At 35.8% G+C, this 21,703-nt stretch overlaps 2 protein-coding genes across 3 annotated transcripts in view; both read right to left on the bottom strand.

The window, feature by feature from the left end:
* The window catches only part of pde4d (phosphodiesterase 4D, cAMP-specific), a 101,022-nt gene extending 89,368 nt beyond the window's left edge, over nucleotides 1-11,654 (bottom strand). Inside the window, exons 1-3 of the mRNA XM_043247307.1 lie at nucleotides 11,528-11,654; nucleotides 6,215-6,308; nucleotides 2,348-2,580 (exon numbers count right to left, since the gene is read on the bottom strand). Coding sequence (XP_043103242.1) covers nucleotides 2,348-2,580; nucleotides 6,215-6,256 — 275 coding nt within the window. The 5' untranslated portion in view covers nucleotides 6,257-6,308; nucleotides 11,528-11,654. The remainder of the gene's footprint in view (nucleotides 1-2,347; nucleotides 2,581-6,214; nucleotides 6,309-11,527) is intronic.
* Nucleotides 11,655-16,016: 4,362 nt separating this feature from the next.
* Nucleotides 16,017-21,547, bottom strand: elovl7a (ELOVL fatty acid elongase 7a). 2 transcript variants are annotated; one of them, XM_043247025.1, is made up of 8 exons: nucleotides 21,392-21,547; nucleotides 19,303-19,385; nucleotides 18,604-18,794; nucleotides 17,901-17,981; nucleotides 17,581-17,637; nucleotides 17,121-17,226; nucleotides 16,899-17,035; nucleotides 16,017-16,647 (listed from the first exon to the last, which is right to left on the bottom strand). In XM_043247025.1, exons 2-8 carry the CDS (start codon nucleotides 19,364-19,366, stop codon nucleotides 16,417-16,419), a joined length of 867 nt encoding a protein of 288 aa, XP_043102960.1. In that variant the 5' UTR covers nucleotides 19,367-19,385; nucleotides 21,392-21,547; the 3' UTR covers nucleotides 16,017-16,416. The 2 variants fall into 2 exon arrangements, with proteins under 2 accessions (XP_043102960.1, XP_043102959.1); XM_043247024.1 differs by having other exon boundaries at nucleotides 21,357-21,544.
* Nucleotides 21,548-21,703: the final 156 nt, after the last annotated feature.

Raw genomic sequence — 21,703 nt, 5'->3', positions numbered from 1 at the left:
AGTTACTCATTAAATATTTAATATACCTTACAATAACATTTCATAGTTTCCCTGTACATAAATACGTTTTAGAATTTTCCCAATTCAGTACAGTTTGTGCACATTAACGTTCAGCATCCTGACAGGTTTCCTCACGTGAGCTGAGCAGTACTGACAGCATCCTTTAGGTGTCGGTTCAACCTGAGCGAACGATAATCACTAAACAAGCACGCAGAATCCTGAAGTTATAAGCATGAAATTACTTTTGACAGCAAATCTGTTCTCTGCCCCTTCTCTCTTTTATCTAAGATAGATTTTCAATCAAATACAATGCGAGTCAACCCTCAGTTCAGGCACTAAAACCAAAGCGTTGTTCGAATGACTGTCCTGCCTCTGACACAGCATTGACAGGAAGGCAATTCAAAGATAAGTGTGTGTAATAGAGAGGTGTCGGATAAAGCGCTCTTTCCATTAGAGCCAACAGGGGGAAGAAGAATTGAGACAATTTATCCAGTGAAGTCTGCATATTAGAATATTCACTGAATTGTAAAGAGGGGATCGTGACCTTGTGAATTACAGCCTGGCATAAAACAGGGAAATGATGCATACACACAATCAAGATGCAAGGCTTATTCAGAGCAGAAGATGCAATTGAACACTGGGCAGTGTAACACGATTAAAACAATAGTTCATACCAGTGAGTTTCAGCAAAAGCTTCATTCGTGTATGCATTATTGCAATATTTCTTATGATTAATGCAAACTGTTACATAAAATTTCCAGTCCTCACAGTTGGAGACCAAGGCCTCTTAGGGTATTGGGGGGAAAAAAAAAAAAATGACTTAACATAATCAGAAGAAAAAAACAAGCCTCATGCGTATAAAGTCTATGTGCCGTAGATGGGAACCGATGTTGCGTATAACCGAGCACTTGATTGACAGGTTCTCCGTCTCTAGCTGACATGACTGTCAATCATCTTTAGCTGTAGATGCTAATCATGTGTAAATTGCTAGCTGTGATCGAGTCGTGTTTGGTTTGACTATAATCATTCTTTGGAACACTGACCTGGTCCACCATGTTTTATCAAAATCCAAAGACCTACCATAAAATGTTTATATGTTTGTCGGTTTTTGTGATATAAAGCAATGGAACAATCCTTAATGGAAGAAATATATATTTAGCTAAGACTGATTCAATAAAGAGGTGCGGTCTGTGCTCGTTCTTAAGAAAAAGAAAACTAAAAGAGCTGCTCTTACATCACTTGCTCACCAACAGATCCTCTGCAGTGAATGGGTGCCGTCAGAGTTCAAACAGCTGATGAAGACACCACAACACAGCTTCAGTCCATTGATTAACCTTTTGTCTTCGCTGGGGAAAGCAATTTTATGGATAAAAGCAAGAAGCAACAATTTTTAATTAAAAACTTGTTTTGAAAAAAAACGCACACTTTTTTGCCTGACCAGGTCTTGACTGACTGGAGTCATGTGGTTTACTGTGGTTTACTGTGGTTTATTGTGGTGTTTTTATCAGCTGTTTGGACTCTCTTTCTGACGGCACCATTGGTGATGTCCCATTGGTTTGAATTTGTTTTGATGAAGAAACAAACTCATCTACTTCAACGGCCCAATTTTCCATTGGGTCTGAACTATTTTACTGAAACCTATTCCAATTTTTCCTATTCAGGATATGTTAATAATTCGACTGTCGTTTTATGCTAAACATGTTCGCAGAGGCTCTTTTTTTAAGTTTGTGTTCCGGTGCTTAGACAATTTACCTTTAGTACAAACAGCATTTAACTTCTATTTACTCTGTTTGTATATCATTTGCCACTATTTGAATTTAGTGCAAACAAGATGATGTTTGTTGATATTTACGCTAATGGCAATCTGTGCGAACAGTATCTATCTTCAGTTCATGATGATATTGATTTTAAGAACTTGTTTAACTCGGTTCAGTTAGGTTACCAACTATTTTCTTCAGTAAAAGTTCTTTGGGATTTTCTGATCTTTTACACACATGCGTCAGGCCATAAAACGCGCTTGCTAAAATGATGACAATATAAACATTTAGGCTACTGTATAGCCCGGCAGTGAGAATTGCCTAATATCACTGACTTTAAAGAAAACAAATTTCCAAAGCAAGAGGAAATAACAAGATTAAAAGCGCAATAAGTTCCAATGCATCTATGAAACAATTTGAATTGTCTGTAAAAAGTTCTCTGACCCATATTAATTACACATTTAAAAGTTTTTGTTTCAAGTCAAAATTGATTTAATGTTGGAAATATTGACTCAACATATAAATTCTTTGTTTCTCTTAGAAGGAACAATCATCAGTAACAACGAGAATATAAAAGCCGGGCTGTTTACCTGCTTGTATCTGCGGAGGTGATGGCAATGAGCGGAGGTGCTCTCAGGGGGAGGCTGGTGGGTCGAGGCTGGGCCGTCTCTGTCTCTGGTTTCCTCTCACAGTAGTACTGTTCAGCCTGCCTGAAGGCCAAAGGGGGCAGCTGGACAGTTCGGCAGGAAAGCCTGCGCACCGCAAAGGGCTCCATGCAGGACAGTGGACACGAGTCTGGGGAGTCTGGGGAACAATCTGAGACCTGAGAAGGTGACAGTTTCATTAAAAGTCATTTCCCCAAACTCTTAGTTTCAGAGAATACATGAGACTTTTACTAAAAATAGTCCACTCAATTTCAGCAGAGATAAGGTATGAAAATTAATTAGTCCTCAGATGAACCTTCAGACTAAAGAATTAGTGTGCAGACTCAAGTGCAGACTCTATTCAGCGCTTTAAATGACCTATTTGTTTCATGACATGGTTTAAGTGTAATTTGTAGCCTGATACTAACATTAAACTTAAAACAAGAAGAATTTATTCATAAAAACTAAATGGACCATTTGCTCTTTTTATGGACCAATTTATAATGAATGAGTCACCTGTATTCCATTAACACTGGCTTTTTGCATGTTTGAATATATAAAATATTGACACTAAAATCACTGGAAATGCAACATTGTAATTTCTTTTCTTATGTTCAGATTGATAGTGCTATAACTTGTCATTTGAAAATAAGTACATATATATATATATATATATATATATATATATATATATATATATATATATATATATATATATATATATATATATATATATATTTTATTTATTTATTTATTTTTTTAATCTTACAGACAAAAATAAAAGCAAAAACAACACCATTTTAAAATGTAAAAAATAATAAGCAATGTTCCTGAAATCAGCATATTAAAGTGATTACTAAAGAATCATGTGACAAATATCCATCCGTCCATTTATCATTCCTGTTTGTTGCGATAACAAGTCCTCTCATTTTTTGACAACATGCTCTGAAGACACATGAGAGAACCCTCACTCCCTCTGGATAGAAGGAGATATCGATTTGATACAGAGGGACCAGCTCTCTCCAAACAGCCTCAGGACAAAGTGGGAAACACAAATCACCATTGATTCACACAAAAAGGCTCCCCACTCATTTTCCTTCAGGCACCAACCCCAAAATGCAATGAAAAACAGTTCAATTTTCCTGAAAGATAAATTATTTCATAATTCAATAACTCGAAAAACCGCACAGATATTTGACTGAAGAGAAAATGACTCAGTACCTGCGCTCGAAGACAGGTCTTCAAGGTATTTACTTCTTTTCTAACACTGACATTTTCCTTTGTTTCCGGGTTGTATAGAAATAGCTCTCGGGAGGTTTACATTCAGACTTATCACCTCATGCATTATTAATTACTTAATTGTGCTCACCCCGAAAGTGCTGCAAGCCAAAACAAGGTATCCCCTGTGAATGGAAGGGTTTAAAATAGTTGTGGCCTTCACGAACAATTAATTTTCCTCTTCACAGGAAGCAAGTTGTGTCTCAGTGCCATTGTAGGTGATTTAGAGGACAAAAAATGTCAATGCAACGAGACATTTCATCTGTATGCTCGAGTCTTGTGCTTAAAAAAATGAGATCGGTTGGACTTTGAATGCTAAGTTGCTAAGAACTAAAAATGCTAAGAACTAAGTTTGTAAAGTGTGCTATTTTAAAATAAAACATACATATATACACCAACATAACATAGCTATTAAATTGCATCTTTTTAACAGACTATTTTAGCTTTGATAAATCAGATATTAACTAAAAAACTAATTTTCATTCTAAAGTATAACTGCCCAACTGTGAAAATAAATGACTAAAGGTGCAAGCAGTAAACAATGTCTCACCTTTCTACTTTAATGGCTGCAGTCAGATCCCGTGAAAAACACATTAACTGCAAAAAAACAGGCTCTCTTTCGGGGGAACACCCCAATGAAATCGCCTGAATGAAATATGCAAACCATCAGCGGACTCATACGCAAACCTTTGATCCAATTACCAGCGGTTTCACAGAGGCGTTGAATATATAAACATTTTAATTATCGTCACTGATGCTTCGTAGAGCTCCACTGCGTTTGAAATATTGGAAATGTGATTTCAGAAAGGAATGATTAAGGTGTCACATGGTTAAAGACCGGCACCCAAATGAGCCACTTTATCAAGTGAGATTCGATGATATTTAAATAGCAGGCTTCAAAGCAGATTTCTTCTTTCTTCTTTCGCTGTGGATTGAAATCTAAATTTTTAGAAATGCTCAGGGAATCAGTCATCGAGATATCTAACAGTCTTCATAAGAATTTTAGGGAAGGTAAGTCACTCAGATGTTTAATTTGTCATTCCAACACTAAAGAACAATACACTTCTCATTCAAAGTAAATGTATTAATGACTAAATGAGCTATAACTCGAACATAAAAGCGCCTGTGACATTAAAAAAGTCATTAAAACATTTTGGATGTCATAGAGTCCTGAAATGTGGAGCTAAAGTACCAGAAATGAATCACAGTGATATGAAGTTCTTGCCCCGGGCTTTTGTGATGTGAGCAGTAACGCGGGTTACACAGGTGATGACAAGCGATGACGGTCTCTTATCATGTCGCCTGGAGCTAAATGACAGCGGGTCAATGACAAATCTCAATTCATTAATCTTCTTATGAAAGACTACACTTCATCTGCCTCCTTGAGACAAGTTCTGTAAGCATATATTGCAGAGACATATTTCAGTTTAATAACTTACATATAGGCAGTACAAGGTTAAAGGCCTCCCAAAATGCAAATAAAAAACTTTGGTTTTATGTTGAAATGATTCCCACTATGCAAGACATCAACAATTCAAAGCAGTGTTACATTTTTGGGGGGTTGGGTTTAAACCCTTGTTTGGTTCAGTAAAAGATAATGCTATATAGCAACAGGAGATTTTTTAGACTTTTTTTTCATGTTTCATGTTTTTCATTAGCCTCTAAAAAACATGATATACATTATGGAGAATTATTACAATTAAAAACATTTTTATTTCAGTATTTTTTACAACATCATTTCTTTTTCAGCATCATTACTCCAGTCTTCAGTGTCACATGATCCCTCAGAAATCATTATATCATGCTGATTTAAAGTTCAAAACAATTTTATTATTATTTATATTGAAAAAAATTGTGCTGCCTAATATTTGTGGAAACCGTGAAACAGATATTCTTTGATGAAAAGATATAGAAATCCTTTATAAATCCCAAATCACGTACATCCGTTTCTAAATAAATATATATGTTACTGACCACAAACATTTGGACAGTTGTACGCACATATATGCACGTTCCTCATATAGCAGAAAAACATTTAAGTGCTGCACAAGGACACTAAGGAGGTAGAGGAACTCAGCAACACTCCAGTTCATGGGTCACTGCCTCTGGGGCTTCGGTTTTGGACCACCATTGGTTTACAGCTCAGACCATTAATCAATGCCACAAAACTGTTTGTAAGTACTGGTAAATAACCCATTTACGGCAACCGATTTCCAAGGTAATGCTTTCTTGTAACAACAATCACAAACCCTTCTCTAGGCAAGGTTTCAAGTGACAATGTTCTTTATCACAGGTGAAAGCAGCAACATTAATTTATAAAGTGAAATATCATTTGAACCTGCACCATCTGTTCCGAGTTTTAACCGAAGCTAGCTGCCCTGTCTGACGGTGCCCAATGATGATTAATAAACCTCTTAACCGACTCCAATAACTACTCAATGCTTGTAAAACGTCCTCCGTGATCGATAAAAGTTACACGTATTGATTTTAATTGTCTGCGGATGCTTATGGCATGAATGATTTCAGTGCACTCACGCTCTCCAGTTGACTTTCTCCGCTGCAGGCATTCTCTTGCATTGTTTGTGCCCCAGAAAAAAGTTGAGGTTTCGGCCTCAGAACGTAGAAAGTCCTAGAACAAAAACAAAAAGGGGGTTTGTCATCACACAAATCACACAACTCTAGTAAAATATGGCGACAAAAGACACTGCAGCACCAAATGTCCAAATCCAATTTTGACTACTTCCAGCATAAAAAAAAACCATCTTGTGCAGTTCTGGCATCCGAAATTGCATTTGAATAAATGCACTTTTCTTTTCATCAGTAAGCCTGTGGTCCCCAGGGACAAGCTGATAATCTAGGAACCAACAGTTCAAGAGCTAGTTTTGCACGAAAAAAGAAATGATACTGTTTTCAAAAGCATAGACTGCAATGTGCCACACACACAGAGCTGTGTCGCGTTTCTTTTTACATTTAGAATAACCATTGTATGTATTTGATTTGACCTTGGAATTATTGTGTTCATTTCTTAAATTAGAGCTCTATAAATTATTCATGAGGCAGAACAAGCTCTGTCCTATTTGAAGTTGGCCAGTTCTACAAAGTCACTTGTTTTACAAAGTCACTTTCAATACGGCAAGAAAAACCCGAACTGAATATTTGACAGATGCTTCCTGCCTTGAATAATCTTAAAACTTGAAGTTAGCATTGCACGAATTTCTTCTAGGCATCCTTGGTTTAAAAATAGGCATGCACGTACATAATTTTATAACAGTGAAATGAGATTCAACTGTAAGGTATTCTAAAACCTAAAACATAATACAATATTTCCATTATAAGGGTGGGTGATTATTCATGTCATTATTATTTGAGTAGACAAGTCTTTTGTTGTAGGCACAGTTCTGCTGATCTGAAGAAAAATGTCCATCATTCATTGAATTCAGCCTTTTCTTTCACTGGGTTCCTCTTCCTTTTCCAGAAAACATAATCAAAAACTGTATAAGAACTGTATAATTAATAACATTAACATATGGAATGAATTGTAACGGAATAATTTACCACAAAAGTGAGGCAAAAGGTTCCTGTGAGAACTATACACTAAATATTAAAAAAGTGTCACCTCTCCACTGCACAAAAGTAATATAAATAAAATATAGCTAGAAAAGGTTGCTTAGACAAAGAAAAACATGCGTTTGTTTTAAAATGAACCCAAAAACATTCTTTCATTGTATCACTTATGAAACCGCCTTTTGGAAACTTTATTTTTAAGTGCGTAGTGACACCATAAAGGCAAATGGGATAACAAAAAAACCGATGAGGACCTTTTAAACCAGTCAGTCTTTAGCCCCTCAGAGCCGAGCGGAAGGGGAAAAAATTGTTTTAAGTTCAAGCTGAAGCTGAAATCAACAGACTTAACATAAATATACAGAATGTGATAAGCTAAACTTGCAAAATGAAAACAAACTGCACGCTAAAACAAAATTTGGAAAGAATGCTATAAACTATCTTTTACAGAGCATAATATAAATAGCTGTGCGACATGAAATGTCTAAGGAAGGCAATATAAAGTCTGTGGAATATAGATTTTTCTCAAACAGTCTCTATCACCCTAAAGTCTCTATCACCATCTAGTGGCTACATTGTTGCAAAATCAATTTACATTCCCATGTGTTTAGCAAGCTGAATCTGCAGAAAGAGTGATATAAACAGACCTTATATTACAAATGACAAATGACTATCACAAATAGTTCATAACTTGCACTAATGTGAGAGATTTTGATCACTGTTTGATTTCAATCAGTTTAGTCATGAAACTACTACAGCCCTCTTGACATTGTGCTATTTAGAGTGAAAATAGAGTGTTTTTAGAAAGAGGGCCCCATGCCTCAGTAACTGCTGAAAATGTAAACTCTCTCTCTCAGACAATTATTTCCCCAGGCAAATATTTGTGAGTGTCACAGGCTAAAATAGGCATATGTCAATTATTGTTTATGGAATATTTTCCATGGGAAGCACAACACAACCTTTTCTGCATTCTTTTCGGCCAAAGTTCACCAAAGTCATCCATCAAGCACTTGTAGTTGATATGATTGAGCAAAACCCACAGTGTCCTATGCAAAATAAATGTAAGCTTGGGAAATGTTTACACCGCAAAGGCAAAAGCCGAGACATGCAATTGCAAATCTAACGTATACAAAGATAACCATCAACAGGAAACCAGAGGGCTTCATAAGAAACATTTAGCACAGTATGGTCATATATATTAACTCTCGTGCACCAGCGTTGCCATAACTGCATCTTTAAATGTCGGTTAGTTCCATATTGCCTTGCCATCTGTGTTTCTGTTGAGGTTATTGAACTTTTAACGTGTCATGAGAGAGTTTGGGGAAAAAATGGCTGCGCTGTTTTCCTTTTGATGTTCTTCCAGAAATGGCTTTTCAACCTCTCCACACAGGATGCTAGATGAGGCATCAAAACACAACCTTATAATGGAAAATGAATAAAGGCTTTTTTTTTTATTCCACATACACCATTGGTGGAGAACAAAAGAGGAACTTTTTTAGAAGTAAGATCAAGAAGCTGTCATGTTAAGATGCTCACAACTGAACAAGGCCTCCTTGAAGTATGCTAATAGCAATCTAAGTTTAGTCTGTGATAGTCTGTTAACGAATTTAAATGTATATACAAGCAGCACCTTGTAAATAAGGTTGACATTTAATGTGATGCAGACAAACCTTACCCATTAAAACGTGCAAGATTTGAATCCTTGGAGTTATGCTGACACCTAGCTGTGTGGATGATGCATCAAATTTAAAAAATGCACCATCTTGACTCAGCTATACTAAATATATTTAGTGAGTAAAATGTTTGATGAAAAAGGGTCTAAAGATAAAGAGAATAGTATTGAACTGGTCGATTAAAAATAAAACCGCTTTAATTCAGCTACCAATATTAGAGTCTTCATGTTTTATGAGTATGAAGGATTTAAAAATTATATCAGTTCTATTTAATGTTGACAATGTAATAAATTACTCTTTAAAGTGGTAAAAAAATACTGATTACTATACTATGATATGATTGATATATATATATGTGTGTGTGTGTGTGTGTGTGTGTGTGTGTGCATATATATATATATATATATATATATATATATATATATATATATATATATATATATATATATATAAATCTTTACAACTATTTGCTGCAAATATTTGAGAATATAACAATTTTCAAGTGTGTCAAAATGGTTTTCATAGTGTACGAAAATACTGAATGCATTTAACCTAAAAAACATAACATAGCAGCCTAGACTTGCCTAGATCGTGTGGCCTGTCATAGTTCATTCATTCTTTTTTCCGCTGCCTGAGGGTCCCTTAGTAGTTTCCTCTCATATACCTCATGCTGATTTAACAGATGAGGATTAGCCAGGTAGATTCTAGTGTGGGCATATGCCCCCAAATAGCATTGACATGACAGAAAAAGCAAACTGTCAGCTTTGGCACTCTATCAGGGATTTTGATTGACCTTTAAAGCATGAATTTACATAATAAGCTTGAAACAACAGCATGAACATGTTTGTCTCGAGTCACTGGATCATCAGTTCTGAGACATGCCTGCACATTTTCCAACCATTTTTAATATGTTTGAAATAAATATACTTCCTTAATTGTACCTAATGAGGGCTCCGACTATACACTGTGGAAACTGATGGCAAAGGAGCAGGAAAAAACGTCGGTTACCAAGAGCAATCAAAACACTGCCAACTTCCTCCGTCCTTAATATTTCAGTCAACTACAAAGAGCAATTTGCATGGGAGAAGCTTGCACAAAGGTTTAAATGTTCAAAAGCAACAAAGGGCATCGATCAGCCAACCAAAGGTGGTGATTTAAATTAAGTCTCCAGTTACATTCGCGCAAACAAGCTTTTGAAGCATAGCGTTCACAGTTCGTGAGGGAGACGTGTTAGAGAACAGCAGGGGTCTGCACCCCTTACAAGTTTTAAAGCCAGTTGTTACAAGTAACAATTACCCAGCGTGGCTATAAACACAGCGATATCGTGCTTTAAAATGTCATGAGGAACCGATTAGGAGCGCAGATGTTTTAGAAGGGGAAGGGTGGTGTCATCAATGACATCATTAGCTGGCCTTCTTGACATCATATATCATCGCACACCCTTGTGAACATTTTCTTGTTTCAGATTCAGCATTTTTGAACATCGTAAACGCACACTGGATTGTTACACTTCCCATTGTAAAAAAAATAAAAAATTCTGGATCGGAAAATGAAACTCTTGTTTTTGACATCTTGTCAGTGTTCAAGTACACTGTGTGACTTTTTTTAAAATAAAAAAGTAGCTGTTAGATTTACATATGGTCAAAGATAGGTATGAAACTGCTGACAGACTAGTGGGGTTTTTCCCAGATCAAGGAATATTTTCTTACTTATCTTATAGCTCAGGTTGCTTTGTGTACGGTATCTAGGATGTAACACAAAATGTAAAACATGTTATGATTTTTTTTTATTTAACTGAGTGATGTATTTTTCCGGTACTGTAATATATAAAATTGTATTGAATATTTCCTTATTATTATTAGTCAGATTGGTATATTTATATTATACATTTTTCTAATTTTGTTAAATTATTTTACTCTCGTTTTGTGACTGGCATAAAAGGGGCGAGGAGGAGATTTAGTATTTTTGCTTGTAAAATGTCAAATGTGAGGGGGAAAAAAGTTGAATGAACAAAACCGCATCTCTCCGTACTCAAAAACAGCGGGTTCATAGTATGCAAAAATCATAACTTCATGTGACATGAAGTCAGAATCACTCCCACACAGTCATGAGCTCGCTTTTACACATGACTTCATTTCGTAGGGGAAACACTGACATGTGGAAGGAAAACACAATATCATCAGTTGGACACGAGCCCTAATAAAAAGGCACATGTGGACCATAATGCCTCACTTTACTATGATTATGATACAATAAGACATTCCAGTTCACAGTGAGTGCAAGCTGCTTTGGGGTGCTCTATTAATAGATTAAAGGATGCAAAAGCCACCAAACGTCTCTCTTCTATAAGAATCCTTTGCATGCAGTGCAACGATGAGTTAGCTGAACGGGTCAGGTGCCCAAAAGTCACCTTGCACCTGCCTCTCCTTTACAACATACCATAAAGCACAAAAAAAAAGACACACGCTAGCGGACAGTTCTAGACCAGATGGAAGGTGACAGCAGGAAAAGCATGAGAAGACAGGATTGTAGGGTACAGAAACGTTCTTTCGATACCTTTGGGAGGTACATACAGAAGAAAAAGGGAGTGAATAAAGTGTGAACGGGAACTTACTCTTCTCCTGGGAGAAAGAGAAAAGGAACGGAAGTGACAGATGCAATCCTCCAGAGACTGATCCCGATAGTCACTGCGATACAGTCCAGCTGAAACAGAACAGAATGTCTAAGTCCCCTTTGCTTCCTGTGACACTGTGCCTTGTGCTGTGATGCTCTTTGGTTTAAGGACTGAAGAATATCAGAGTTCCCAGCCTCTCAGCCAATCAGAGCGCTCAGCTTCCCCCCACCCCTCCCTAAAGTTTCTTCAGCAGTAGCCAGCAGAGACTGGAGAGATGTTTTAAAAAGCAGGGGCCACTGCAGCATCACAGCGGGATGCTTGTATGTCTCAAATTGTCAAGCACGAGAGCCACAAGAGAGATTGGGTCACCATGGGAATACTGCAATCAACTGAGAGGTTTTTTTTTTGGAAATGGATCGTCAAAATTGGACGTCACACATCAGTCGCGCTGATCGCACTGTTTACCTCTGTGGTCCCTTTGGAGGCTGAAGTTCTCATTTCACATGCCCTATGACTTGTCTCTGTTGTCTCTGTTAGTGATCGGGAGAGATCGTGGCTAGCTGTCAAACTTCATACCTCTGAAAAATGTAGAAGTAAATTTGTTATATAAGTGTACACCTCAGTCAAAGTCAAAGCCACAAACAAGCTATTGAACTCTTCCAGCATTATGTGGAAAAAGACGTTGTTAATTGAACTCAAACTGACCATTTTTGACAACGTCTTAATGGCAAAAAATCAACAATGAGGCTCTTATAAAATGAAAAATGGTGCAAGAAACTGTGGAAACAAAAGAAAACTGTGGAAAAGTAACATACAAAAATGTTTGGGCAAATAATGCTGAATTTATAACATTTAAAAACTAGTTTTTTTCCTGATGTTTATGAAAATAACCTTGTCCTAAGTAAAAAAAAAATACACACTATACACATTTGATAATATTTACCAGCATGTTGAAAACTACATTACCCATGAAGCTGCTAACACCTCTCCACCAATCAGGGAATATAAACAGGTCAGAGCAAATCCTGAAATAAACAAAAAGTACTTACTTTTAAAATGCAGAAACACACAATCCAGCTCTTGAAATTAATATAAAGCTGTTGTTTAAAGTACCTAGATTTTATTGTCTGAAATTTTTGCAATAGCGTCAAACTTTGTAATTCAGGTCATTGATTTTGTTCATTTCTTATAACTGTTTAACAAAGACTTTTTTTCAAATCTCTGTGGAAAAAGTAAATAGACAAAAAAAAAAGAAGTTAATTCCGGGAACGAAGACTGCCACAATCGACCAATCAGAATCAAGTATTACAAAAGCTGTGTAATACAACATAAATAATAACAACAAATAATAAATAACCACACACATATGAAGCTAATCTGCCCTGTATCGTCATGGTCTAGTTATTTCACCCCGTTTATGTTCTCAGGGTCTAGCCACCTTTAAGTGGGCAAAGGAAGCAAACAAATCATATTTTGAAGATTACTCTATGATATCTATGATGCACTTTAAATAAACTCATTACTAACATTTTTGTGAGACGCTGTCTGAAGTTCCTATGTGATATATTTGTTATTGTTTACATAATGTTTGATGGGAAATTGAGTTATCGGGGAATTACTTTTTCGGACCTGGCACCAAGCTCTGTTGAGCTCTGTTGAGCCATGTCTGTCATGATTTCCCATCTGCTCGCAATGTTTAGACACACACCAAACACAAACCTATTAAATAAGTCCAGATGTTTGATGCTGATGTGATATCAGAGCAAGTTTAAGTGTCCACAACACTTTTTCCATCTCAAATGGATACTTTATTCAAAAATTTTGAAAGAACAATATCACAGTAACAAATTATGTATAGCAAAAGCATTCTTGTCTTAAATCAAATATGATATTCATAAGAACGATACTAACATCAATCATTTTAAATCCAAAGATTGATATTTTAATCTACGAGAATGAATTAACTTTTTTTTTTTTTTACACAAATGTCTCAATAAAATGTTAATTCATGTAAAATCAACTGATTTGAGATTAGGTAAAAATAATAGACACTCAACTCATTCATTAGTTCACAAAGATCGCCAAATAAGTCAAGTGACTTTGGCAGTATCATACACGATCTGAACCACTAGTTAGAAACAAAATTATTCACATACAGGTTTTCGAAGCTTCACCAAACAGTACTTACAAAGCGCCCATCACTACCTCAGCGCTTTTAACCTTTTGACCTATATGTGAGACCAAACACATACATAAAATATATATATACCTTTAGTAGTGGCCCTTATTACTGTAGATTAATCTCTCAACTAAAAACTAAATAATAATAAAAAAAAAAACTAAAAGTAAAAAACCCCGCTCACCTGGAAAGAAGCTTCCTATGACTTTACTAGACACCTCGGCTTTTGTTTGTGTTTTACAGGATTTGGACATTTCTTGAGAAAGAAATATAGTGACAAGTAGTGACATTAACACCCATCACCTTGCACAGAATATACACAAACATTTCCTAAATACATTTTTGGACACCAAAACTGCATCCGTTAAGTCAGTAATGATCATGGAGCTGTGCAGTCCCTGTAAGGAGTGTTGAATCACCATCAGTAAACAATTTACCACATCTGTTTGACATAATCCTTCAGTCAACAACATTCTTGGCAGCTATAAAAACTGGTTTGTCTTTATTCGTCTAATTAAACGCACATCCATGTCACTCAGTCCACACGATGATGTCCAAACAGTTAAATTTGAGTAAACAAGTCTCTAAAGTGACATTAAATGGAACAAAATATCTAAATGCAGCTGATTTTTTAAATAACACACTTTGAAGAAGGGGGCTGTGCAGCATTTAGCGTGTTCATTAGTGCGTTTAATTTTCCCTGCAGTGATTGAGAGTAATTTTTAATTAATGCTATGGTGACATCGAGAGGGGTTTTACTTCACAAATTAATCAAATTAGGAGATCCCGCCTCAAAAATGACAAAGTGCAAGGTGTAGAAGGAAAATGCAGGGGTCTGACAAACAAATGTGAGCATTATTCATGGCAATCCAGATTTCTTCTGACCTGCTAGTTCACACATTCTGAGAACCGTGACCTACTTCTAACTGCTAGACCAAAATTACCCATGAAGCACCAGTGAAAAATGCTTTAAGGAGAATTCTGTTATCCTGTTTTATGTGAGTGGGAGGCAGCCACTCAAATGTGTTTGTTCTACTACAAAAACCTCTCTAAAAATATCACTTACCATGCTTAAATTTTCCATTGCTCAAGGAAGCAGATTTATAAGCTTGGGGAAATATATATATATATTAAATAAATATTAATAAATATATATATTAAAAATGTTTTATAAAAACAGATGTACATAAAGATGTTCTTTTTTTAATTACAAAAAAAAAAAAATACATACCCAGAATTTAAAAGAACGCTCCACCCAAAAATGAAAATATCCTGAAAATTGACCCTGCCTCAAACCACCCAAGATGTAGATTGTTTCTTCATTGGAACATATTTGGAGAAACTTAGCATTACATCACTTGCTCACCAATAAGAGTCCAAACAGCGGATAAAAACCCTCGCAATAATCTACATGACTGCAGTCAATCAATTAAAGGCTTCTAAAGTGAAAAGCTGTGTGTTTGTAATAAACAAATCCATCAAGGCGTTTTAACTTTAAACTCTTGCTTCTGGCCAAAATACCAGCCGTTATCCATAATAAGTGAATATTTTTTTACTTTTTCTTCCAGTGAAAAAGTCTATCCCTTGTCGTCTTATCATATTTGTTTTAACATGTAAACAGTGCATATTGCTCTCCTGATTCAGAAAAGCTAACTTTTTCACTGGAGAAAGCAATATTACACACATTATTTTAGCTTTTTATTTTTTAATTTATTAAACAATATATATATATATATATATATATATATATATATATATATATATATATATATATATATATATATATATATATATATATATATATATGTATATATATGTGTATATGTATATATATATATGTGTATATATATATATATGTATATATATATATATATATATATATATATATATATATATATATATATATATATATATATATAGATAGATAGATAGATAGATAGGTAAAGATATTCCTTTCATGTCTCCAAAATTTCTTTATATCATATTTAGCTATTTATTTGATAATCAAAAAAGATAAGAAGCATGATACAAATTAATTTAACTTAAAAACAGTATTTCCCAGAGCCCCTTTTACATTTTACTCCACATGGGGGAGCTGTGTTCTCATGGTGAGTATACAGAAACAAAAAAAAATTAATTTAAAATCTAGCATCTATATTTAAAACAAACACAACTCTATATGGAGACATACTCTTCACTACTATTTACATAAAGATAAACAAATAAAATTAATCCAAACCCCTACATGTGCTGAGGTTTTGAGAGATTTAGGTAAAATAAGTTAACAAAATAATAATGAAAAAACACCAATTTAAATGAATACAGCATTTATTTTTTTCATAAATATTTAAAAGTTAATAAACAAATACCTGTGTACAAAAATTTCAAGCTCCTGTCCCAGAAAAAAAAGCATCCTAAGACATTCATGACGATATATAAATTCATAAAGGTAACCAAATTCCCGTCCTTCTTCACCAATAGTGCAAGATGAGATCAATGCATCGGTTCCTTCAAGGACAGTCGCAGTGCCACCATTCAAGAGGGTAAAAGGCAAGATCCAGCCCAGACTGCAACACACAGTCTGTACAGTAACATTTTTCCCAGGGCATCAAGATAAATGTTATGGCATGAATATAGTCTTATAAAATTGTAGCCAAAAGGTGGTTTTAGGTAGATTGTCACTGCTGATTGGTTAGTCACACTGCACCCGTTATTCTTTCTTGTGGTGTATGTCATTGTTGTTCTGTTGCATGGCTGTGTTTTGCAGGCCTTTAGGAAGCCTTTTGCCTTTTGTGTATGCGTGGTACCAGAAGTTGAGGAAGAGGAGGAGGAAGATGATCCCATAGAGAGCAATGACGTAGATGAATACGGGGTATAAATAGGGACAGTCTTTCATGAAGAAGTACTGGCTAATATGTAAGGTTATGATGACAAACTGGATCTGAAAAGAGAGAGTGCAAACAAAAAAATAAATGTTTCAAAGCCAACTCAAATCAGTCTAATCAGTGAATGACAAAACATGGACAACATTTTTAAAACCAGCTCTACATGACAGTGAATGTCAATGAAATGAATGAATAAAATACAGAAACATACAAAAATAAATAAATGGATGTTTCCTCTACTCTGATCATATCAGTGATCAAGAAACGGCATCAAAAGGAAATTTAAATATTGTAATACTGTACATACGAGCTGTACTGAAGTCAAATATTTCTTCCACCAAAAAAGCTTCTGGTAGTTAGGGCCCAAAGCTGACAGTCCGTAGTAAGTATACATGATGACATGAACGATGCAGTTCAGAAGACCATGTAAAGTCCCCATACCACCTGCAACACCAAGTAAACAGACATCTATAGGAAATTCATCTTTTACGTGTATTCATACAATTGTATAAGATACAAAATTCCCTACCTGCAGAAAACCGAACCCCAAACCACCAAGTGAAAGGCATGATGGAATGATGGAAGACATGCAGGAAGGTCACTTGATTGTGCTTTTTCCTCAGCACAAAGAATACCTGTCCAGAAGAAAGAGGGAACACACAGCGTTAACATCCGTTTTGTGGGATCTGATCACAAGGACAGCACTGTATAGGTGTAATATGGCTGTGATACACTCATTTAAGAAGAAATATATTGTAATTTGAAGTTTCAGTCAAAATCCTACGCCTCTCTTCCATCTATCCACCTAACCACTTAACAGGAGTTTTGCCTGTGACTCACTATTTTCTTCCATTTTTTGTAACGTGAGAGAACATTAATATTGCTGACTGACAGCATGTCAAATATGTGACAGATATAGTTGCTTCCCGCCAAACTGTAGCACTTAAGATGTAATGAAACCAAGGTAATAAATATAAAACAGTACTTACTGTGTCCATCAACTCAATAAACTTGGAGAAGTAATAAAGCCAGCAAGTCCATGCCATCTGGATACAGTGAAATGTATATTAATGCACAAATGCAGGAATCTATTAAATACAAAACCTACTATTTAACTATAACCAAACTTGAATGAATCACTAAATTGATCATAAACAGATACAATACATTACCCAACAGTGAATGCATTGTTTAGTGTCAATGGTATCATTCGTCGAGCGAAATCAACCACAAAACAACCAAGCAAAACACCCAAAACTAGAACCAGTTTACAAGCCTCTCATAAAGCAAGTAAGGCAACATTTCTCACCCTCATTGCTTGTGGCGATCGGGAGTAGTCTACTAGATCACAGCGGAAAGAATACCCCGTTCCCCAGCCTGACATTACGAACTGCAGAAAAGAAAATCATCTTTGGTCATACCCTTTAACCTAGATATGAATGAATGAATGAATGGTGCATTTACAATTGGGACAATGCGTTTTACTTAAAGTTTGTTATTTAGTAAAGTGAACACAGATTAGGGTGTTTCCTGTACATGAATTATTTACAACGAATATGCTAATAAGCCAACTGTGTACGACTGGCATTTAAATGGCATATGTCCAAAATAAAAAGCTCTAAACATTTTCCCCAACAACACTTTTCAGTATGTTAATATCAGTTTGTCCTACATGCTTTAGAAGTCTTGAAGTATAGCTAAACTTTCTTGTATGGTGCCTGCGTCTTGGAATGTACATAAAAGAGCTGCTTCAGACATTTTGCAGATCATCATCTTTTGTGCTACATAGAAGAAAGACAACCGTACGAACAACACAGCATTTGTTTTTCTGGTGCGACTAAATTCGCTGCAGCCGTTTACACATTACTGTGTGACCTGCATGAAGCTTACAACGAAATGATAACATAACTCAATGGAATCTGACAAAACACGTTCATAAAAATGTGCCTTTGTAAACTCCCGAGCAAAGCACAACAACTGGTTTGCCTGCTAGCAAACAGAAAGAGATTTACCTCATAACACATGTAAAGAGAGTAAGCCACAACGCTGAAATTATAGACGATGAGGACCCGTTTCAGATCAAATGGCTTCCTGTTCTCCATTAACCTGGGCCCCAGTGACATAACAAAGTAGATGTAAAATGCAATAATAACTGTTTGGGGCAGCGGCGAGGACATGAGCAGCCAGTCTTCTGTCCTGGGGTCTGAAATCACATTATAAAGAATATCTGCACTCCATGTAATGTCTCCACACACAGTAACATCTATAGTAACATCATTAGATCGTGCATTAATCTATATTTGACACTGCTCTTGTTGCGCAACATGATTCTCTGAGATCAATAAAATACAGTAATGAATGAGAAACTATTACATTTCAATGATATTAGGAACAGTTGAGATCCACAAAGTAAGTCATTTGATTAAACTGCTGGGTGTCCCACTTCCTCAGCAGTGTTGGTTCTGCAAGTATTTATCAATAAGGATTTGTTAAATAACGATACGCGATGAAGCTTATTTATCAGCCTCATAAGCAGTAGGTCTGTCTTTAATGCTTTTTAAGTTATAGTTAAAAAAAATGAATTGTTATAGTGAAAATTACACTTTTTACTTCTGAAATTTGACAGCTTCGCCCTATGGAAGTTAACAAGTTTTAAATGAGTGCATTTGCACAATCATGTTTTAATTTTCTGATGGCAGAAACCTTCTTACCTGCACCTTTTATCCAGTTGTCATACAGCTGTGCAGCTGTGGATGTGAACTCACGGAATGCCATCACTGCCAATGGTCAGAGCCTAAGGTCACAAACACAAAGTGTACATGTGATGGATCGTTTACATTTAGTGCATTTCAAAATAAACCCATCCTACGACTCAAGTCCGATACAAATTTGTCATTTAACTTAAATGCCACATTATTCAGACTAAATTTATAATTGAACAATGTTGAATTACACCTTCATAGTATTATTTCCTTAATGAAAGTATGATATGCCGTGATTTAGATCCTAAATGAAGCGGGATTGACTCGTGTATGGTGGCACTATGAAACGTTTTATTGTTGTAAGAAAACACAAGAAGTTAAAATCAGCAGTCGGGCCATCCTCCATCCTCTCCAGCAAACTCAGAGCTGAACAAGAGGGCGAGTGTTGGGACACAATGGTAAGCAGTCAGTGTATGTTCAGGACAGGACAGCCCATAAAACCACGGGGGTGGATAAACGAAGATATGCATAGCGCAGAGGACAATGTACAGTAATATACCACAAAACTTCCATACAACGGAGACACTTAGTTGTTCTCGACGTGATACCATTACCAGAAAAGTGCATTTCAAAATGTCATTATTCTATAACGAACATACCGTACATGTCTGTGACTGTGTAAAAGAGGAGCAAAATATTCATTAAAAGACGAAAAGGGCTAGACATGCAAAAAAAAAATACAAAATTTCCAAGAACTATCAATTTATAGCAAATCTAATTTCCAGCAATTACTTCAAATAAAAAATAACTAACACATTATTTGTATTGGTATCTTCTTTTTGTAACAAAATAATAAATATTACATATAAAATGTATGAAATGCATAAAACTAAACTGTTATATAGGGTACCTTTTTTTCTTGGCATATATGCATACAGTATTTTAAAAAAATAATAAATACAGGTCACTTTAAGCTGAAGGGCCCTAATTAAAAAAACAAAACAACCAACAACAACAAAAAACTTGACAGATGTCCATTTATTGGCATTATTCAAGTGAATCAACCAAAGCGTTTTTTCCTCCCATCAACACACACTTTAATGATTGAGGAGAAACTAATCCAACATGTGTTTCAGGGCATACTAGTCCAATTATCTGGAGAGAGTTGCTTGCCTAGATACAGTAATCTTTAATACAAGCTTCAACATGCCTGTTGCCATGAGACGGACAGGTTGCAGGTGTGAGAGGAGCACATTACCCTCCCTCTACACAAGTGCATTCAATATTGGGTGCCAACAGCTTAACTGGAAAGCCCAATATTAATCAAAATCAAACATAATATCTGAAGTTTTATGATGTTTGTGTGTGGGAAATGCTCTGCTGGCTAAGAGTCACAGCCATAGGCATAATTCCTTGCTGGTGAATTTTCAGCAATTGATAAATACCAGAAAAATAAATTAAAAGAGGTTATGATGCCAGATAATGTTAATATTGCCCAAATGTACAAGTTCGATTCCAGTTCTGGATTCAGAACCGTGCATGTGTGTGAATAGGCTGTACTATACTATTTAACGACTCTAAATTTATAGTTGCACGACTGACAATTAAGAAAAACATCATTAAAAAGCTTTCTCTGAAGCTTGAGTGCACATAGGTATAAATACAGGTATAAACATTTAAAGTTAACATTTTAAAATACACGTTTGTTACAACAACAAAATATAAAAAGTAGGCTATTTTAAACAGGCCTAGCCTATATATTTTTATGTACACCCATGTCCTTTTGAGATTCAGTTATTACTTTTTTAAAGTTTAAAAACTAAACACATCAGATGCCACCTGCGGTCGAATAAAGTATTACTCCCTTTACTGACCATAAAAAAACCAGCGTGATGTAAACACTGTGAAATAAACATAGCTTACAAATTAAATAACTAAATAATAATGGAATCGAATAGTGTTTTAACAGGCAAGGCAGGATGTTTTCATCATTACAAAAAAATCAACATCATGTCACATATGGCTTTCACAAAAGAATGCAGGTGCGCGTGCACCTGTCTTACCAGACAAAAGTTCAGATATGTATTGTCACGCACACCTCGAGGTCCTCCCGCTCAGCGTTCACTAGAACGCTCGTCTTCTGCCTTTGAGCCAGGTAAAGCAGTTTAAAAAGTAAAAGCTAATGGTTTGACCACACGACCTCCATCAATTACTCTTTTAGACGCCGGAGTTCCTTCTTCACTGAGAGGAGCGGGCGGTGCGCGTAGCCCTTCACCTGATTCTGAGACCGAGGGCTCTGATTGGTCAAACGTAGCATCAGGACTCGCAATAACCGCACGCCATTGGTTGCACGACTACCATCTTAAAAAGAAACGCATGAGAGCAGAACAATTGCGCCAAATAATTGCGA

Source organism: Puntigrus tetrazona, chromosome 8 (assembly GCF_018831695.1).
Source record: "Puntigrus tetrazona isolate hp1 chromosome 8, ASM1883169v1, whole genome shotgun sequence".
In the NCBI taxonomy this organism is placed as follows: Eukaryota; Metazoa; Chordata; class Actinopteri; order Cypriniformes; family Cyprinidae; genus Puntigrus; species Puntigrus tetrazona.
Note: the sequence above shows the minus strand (reverse complement) of the source record. Positions and strands in the feature narration are given on the sequence as shown.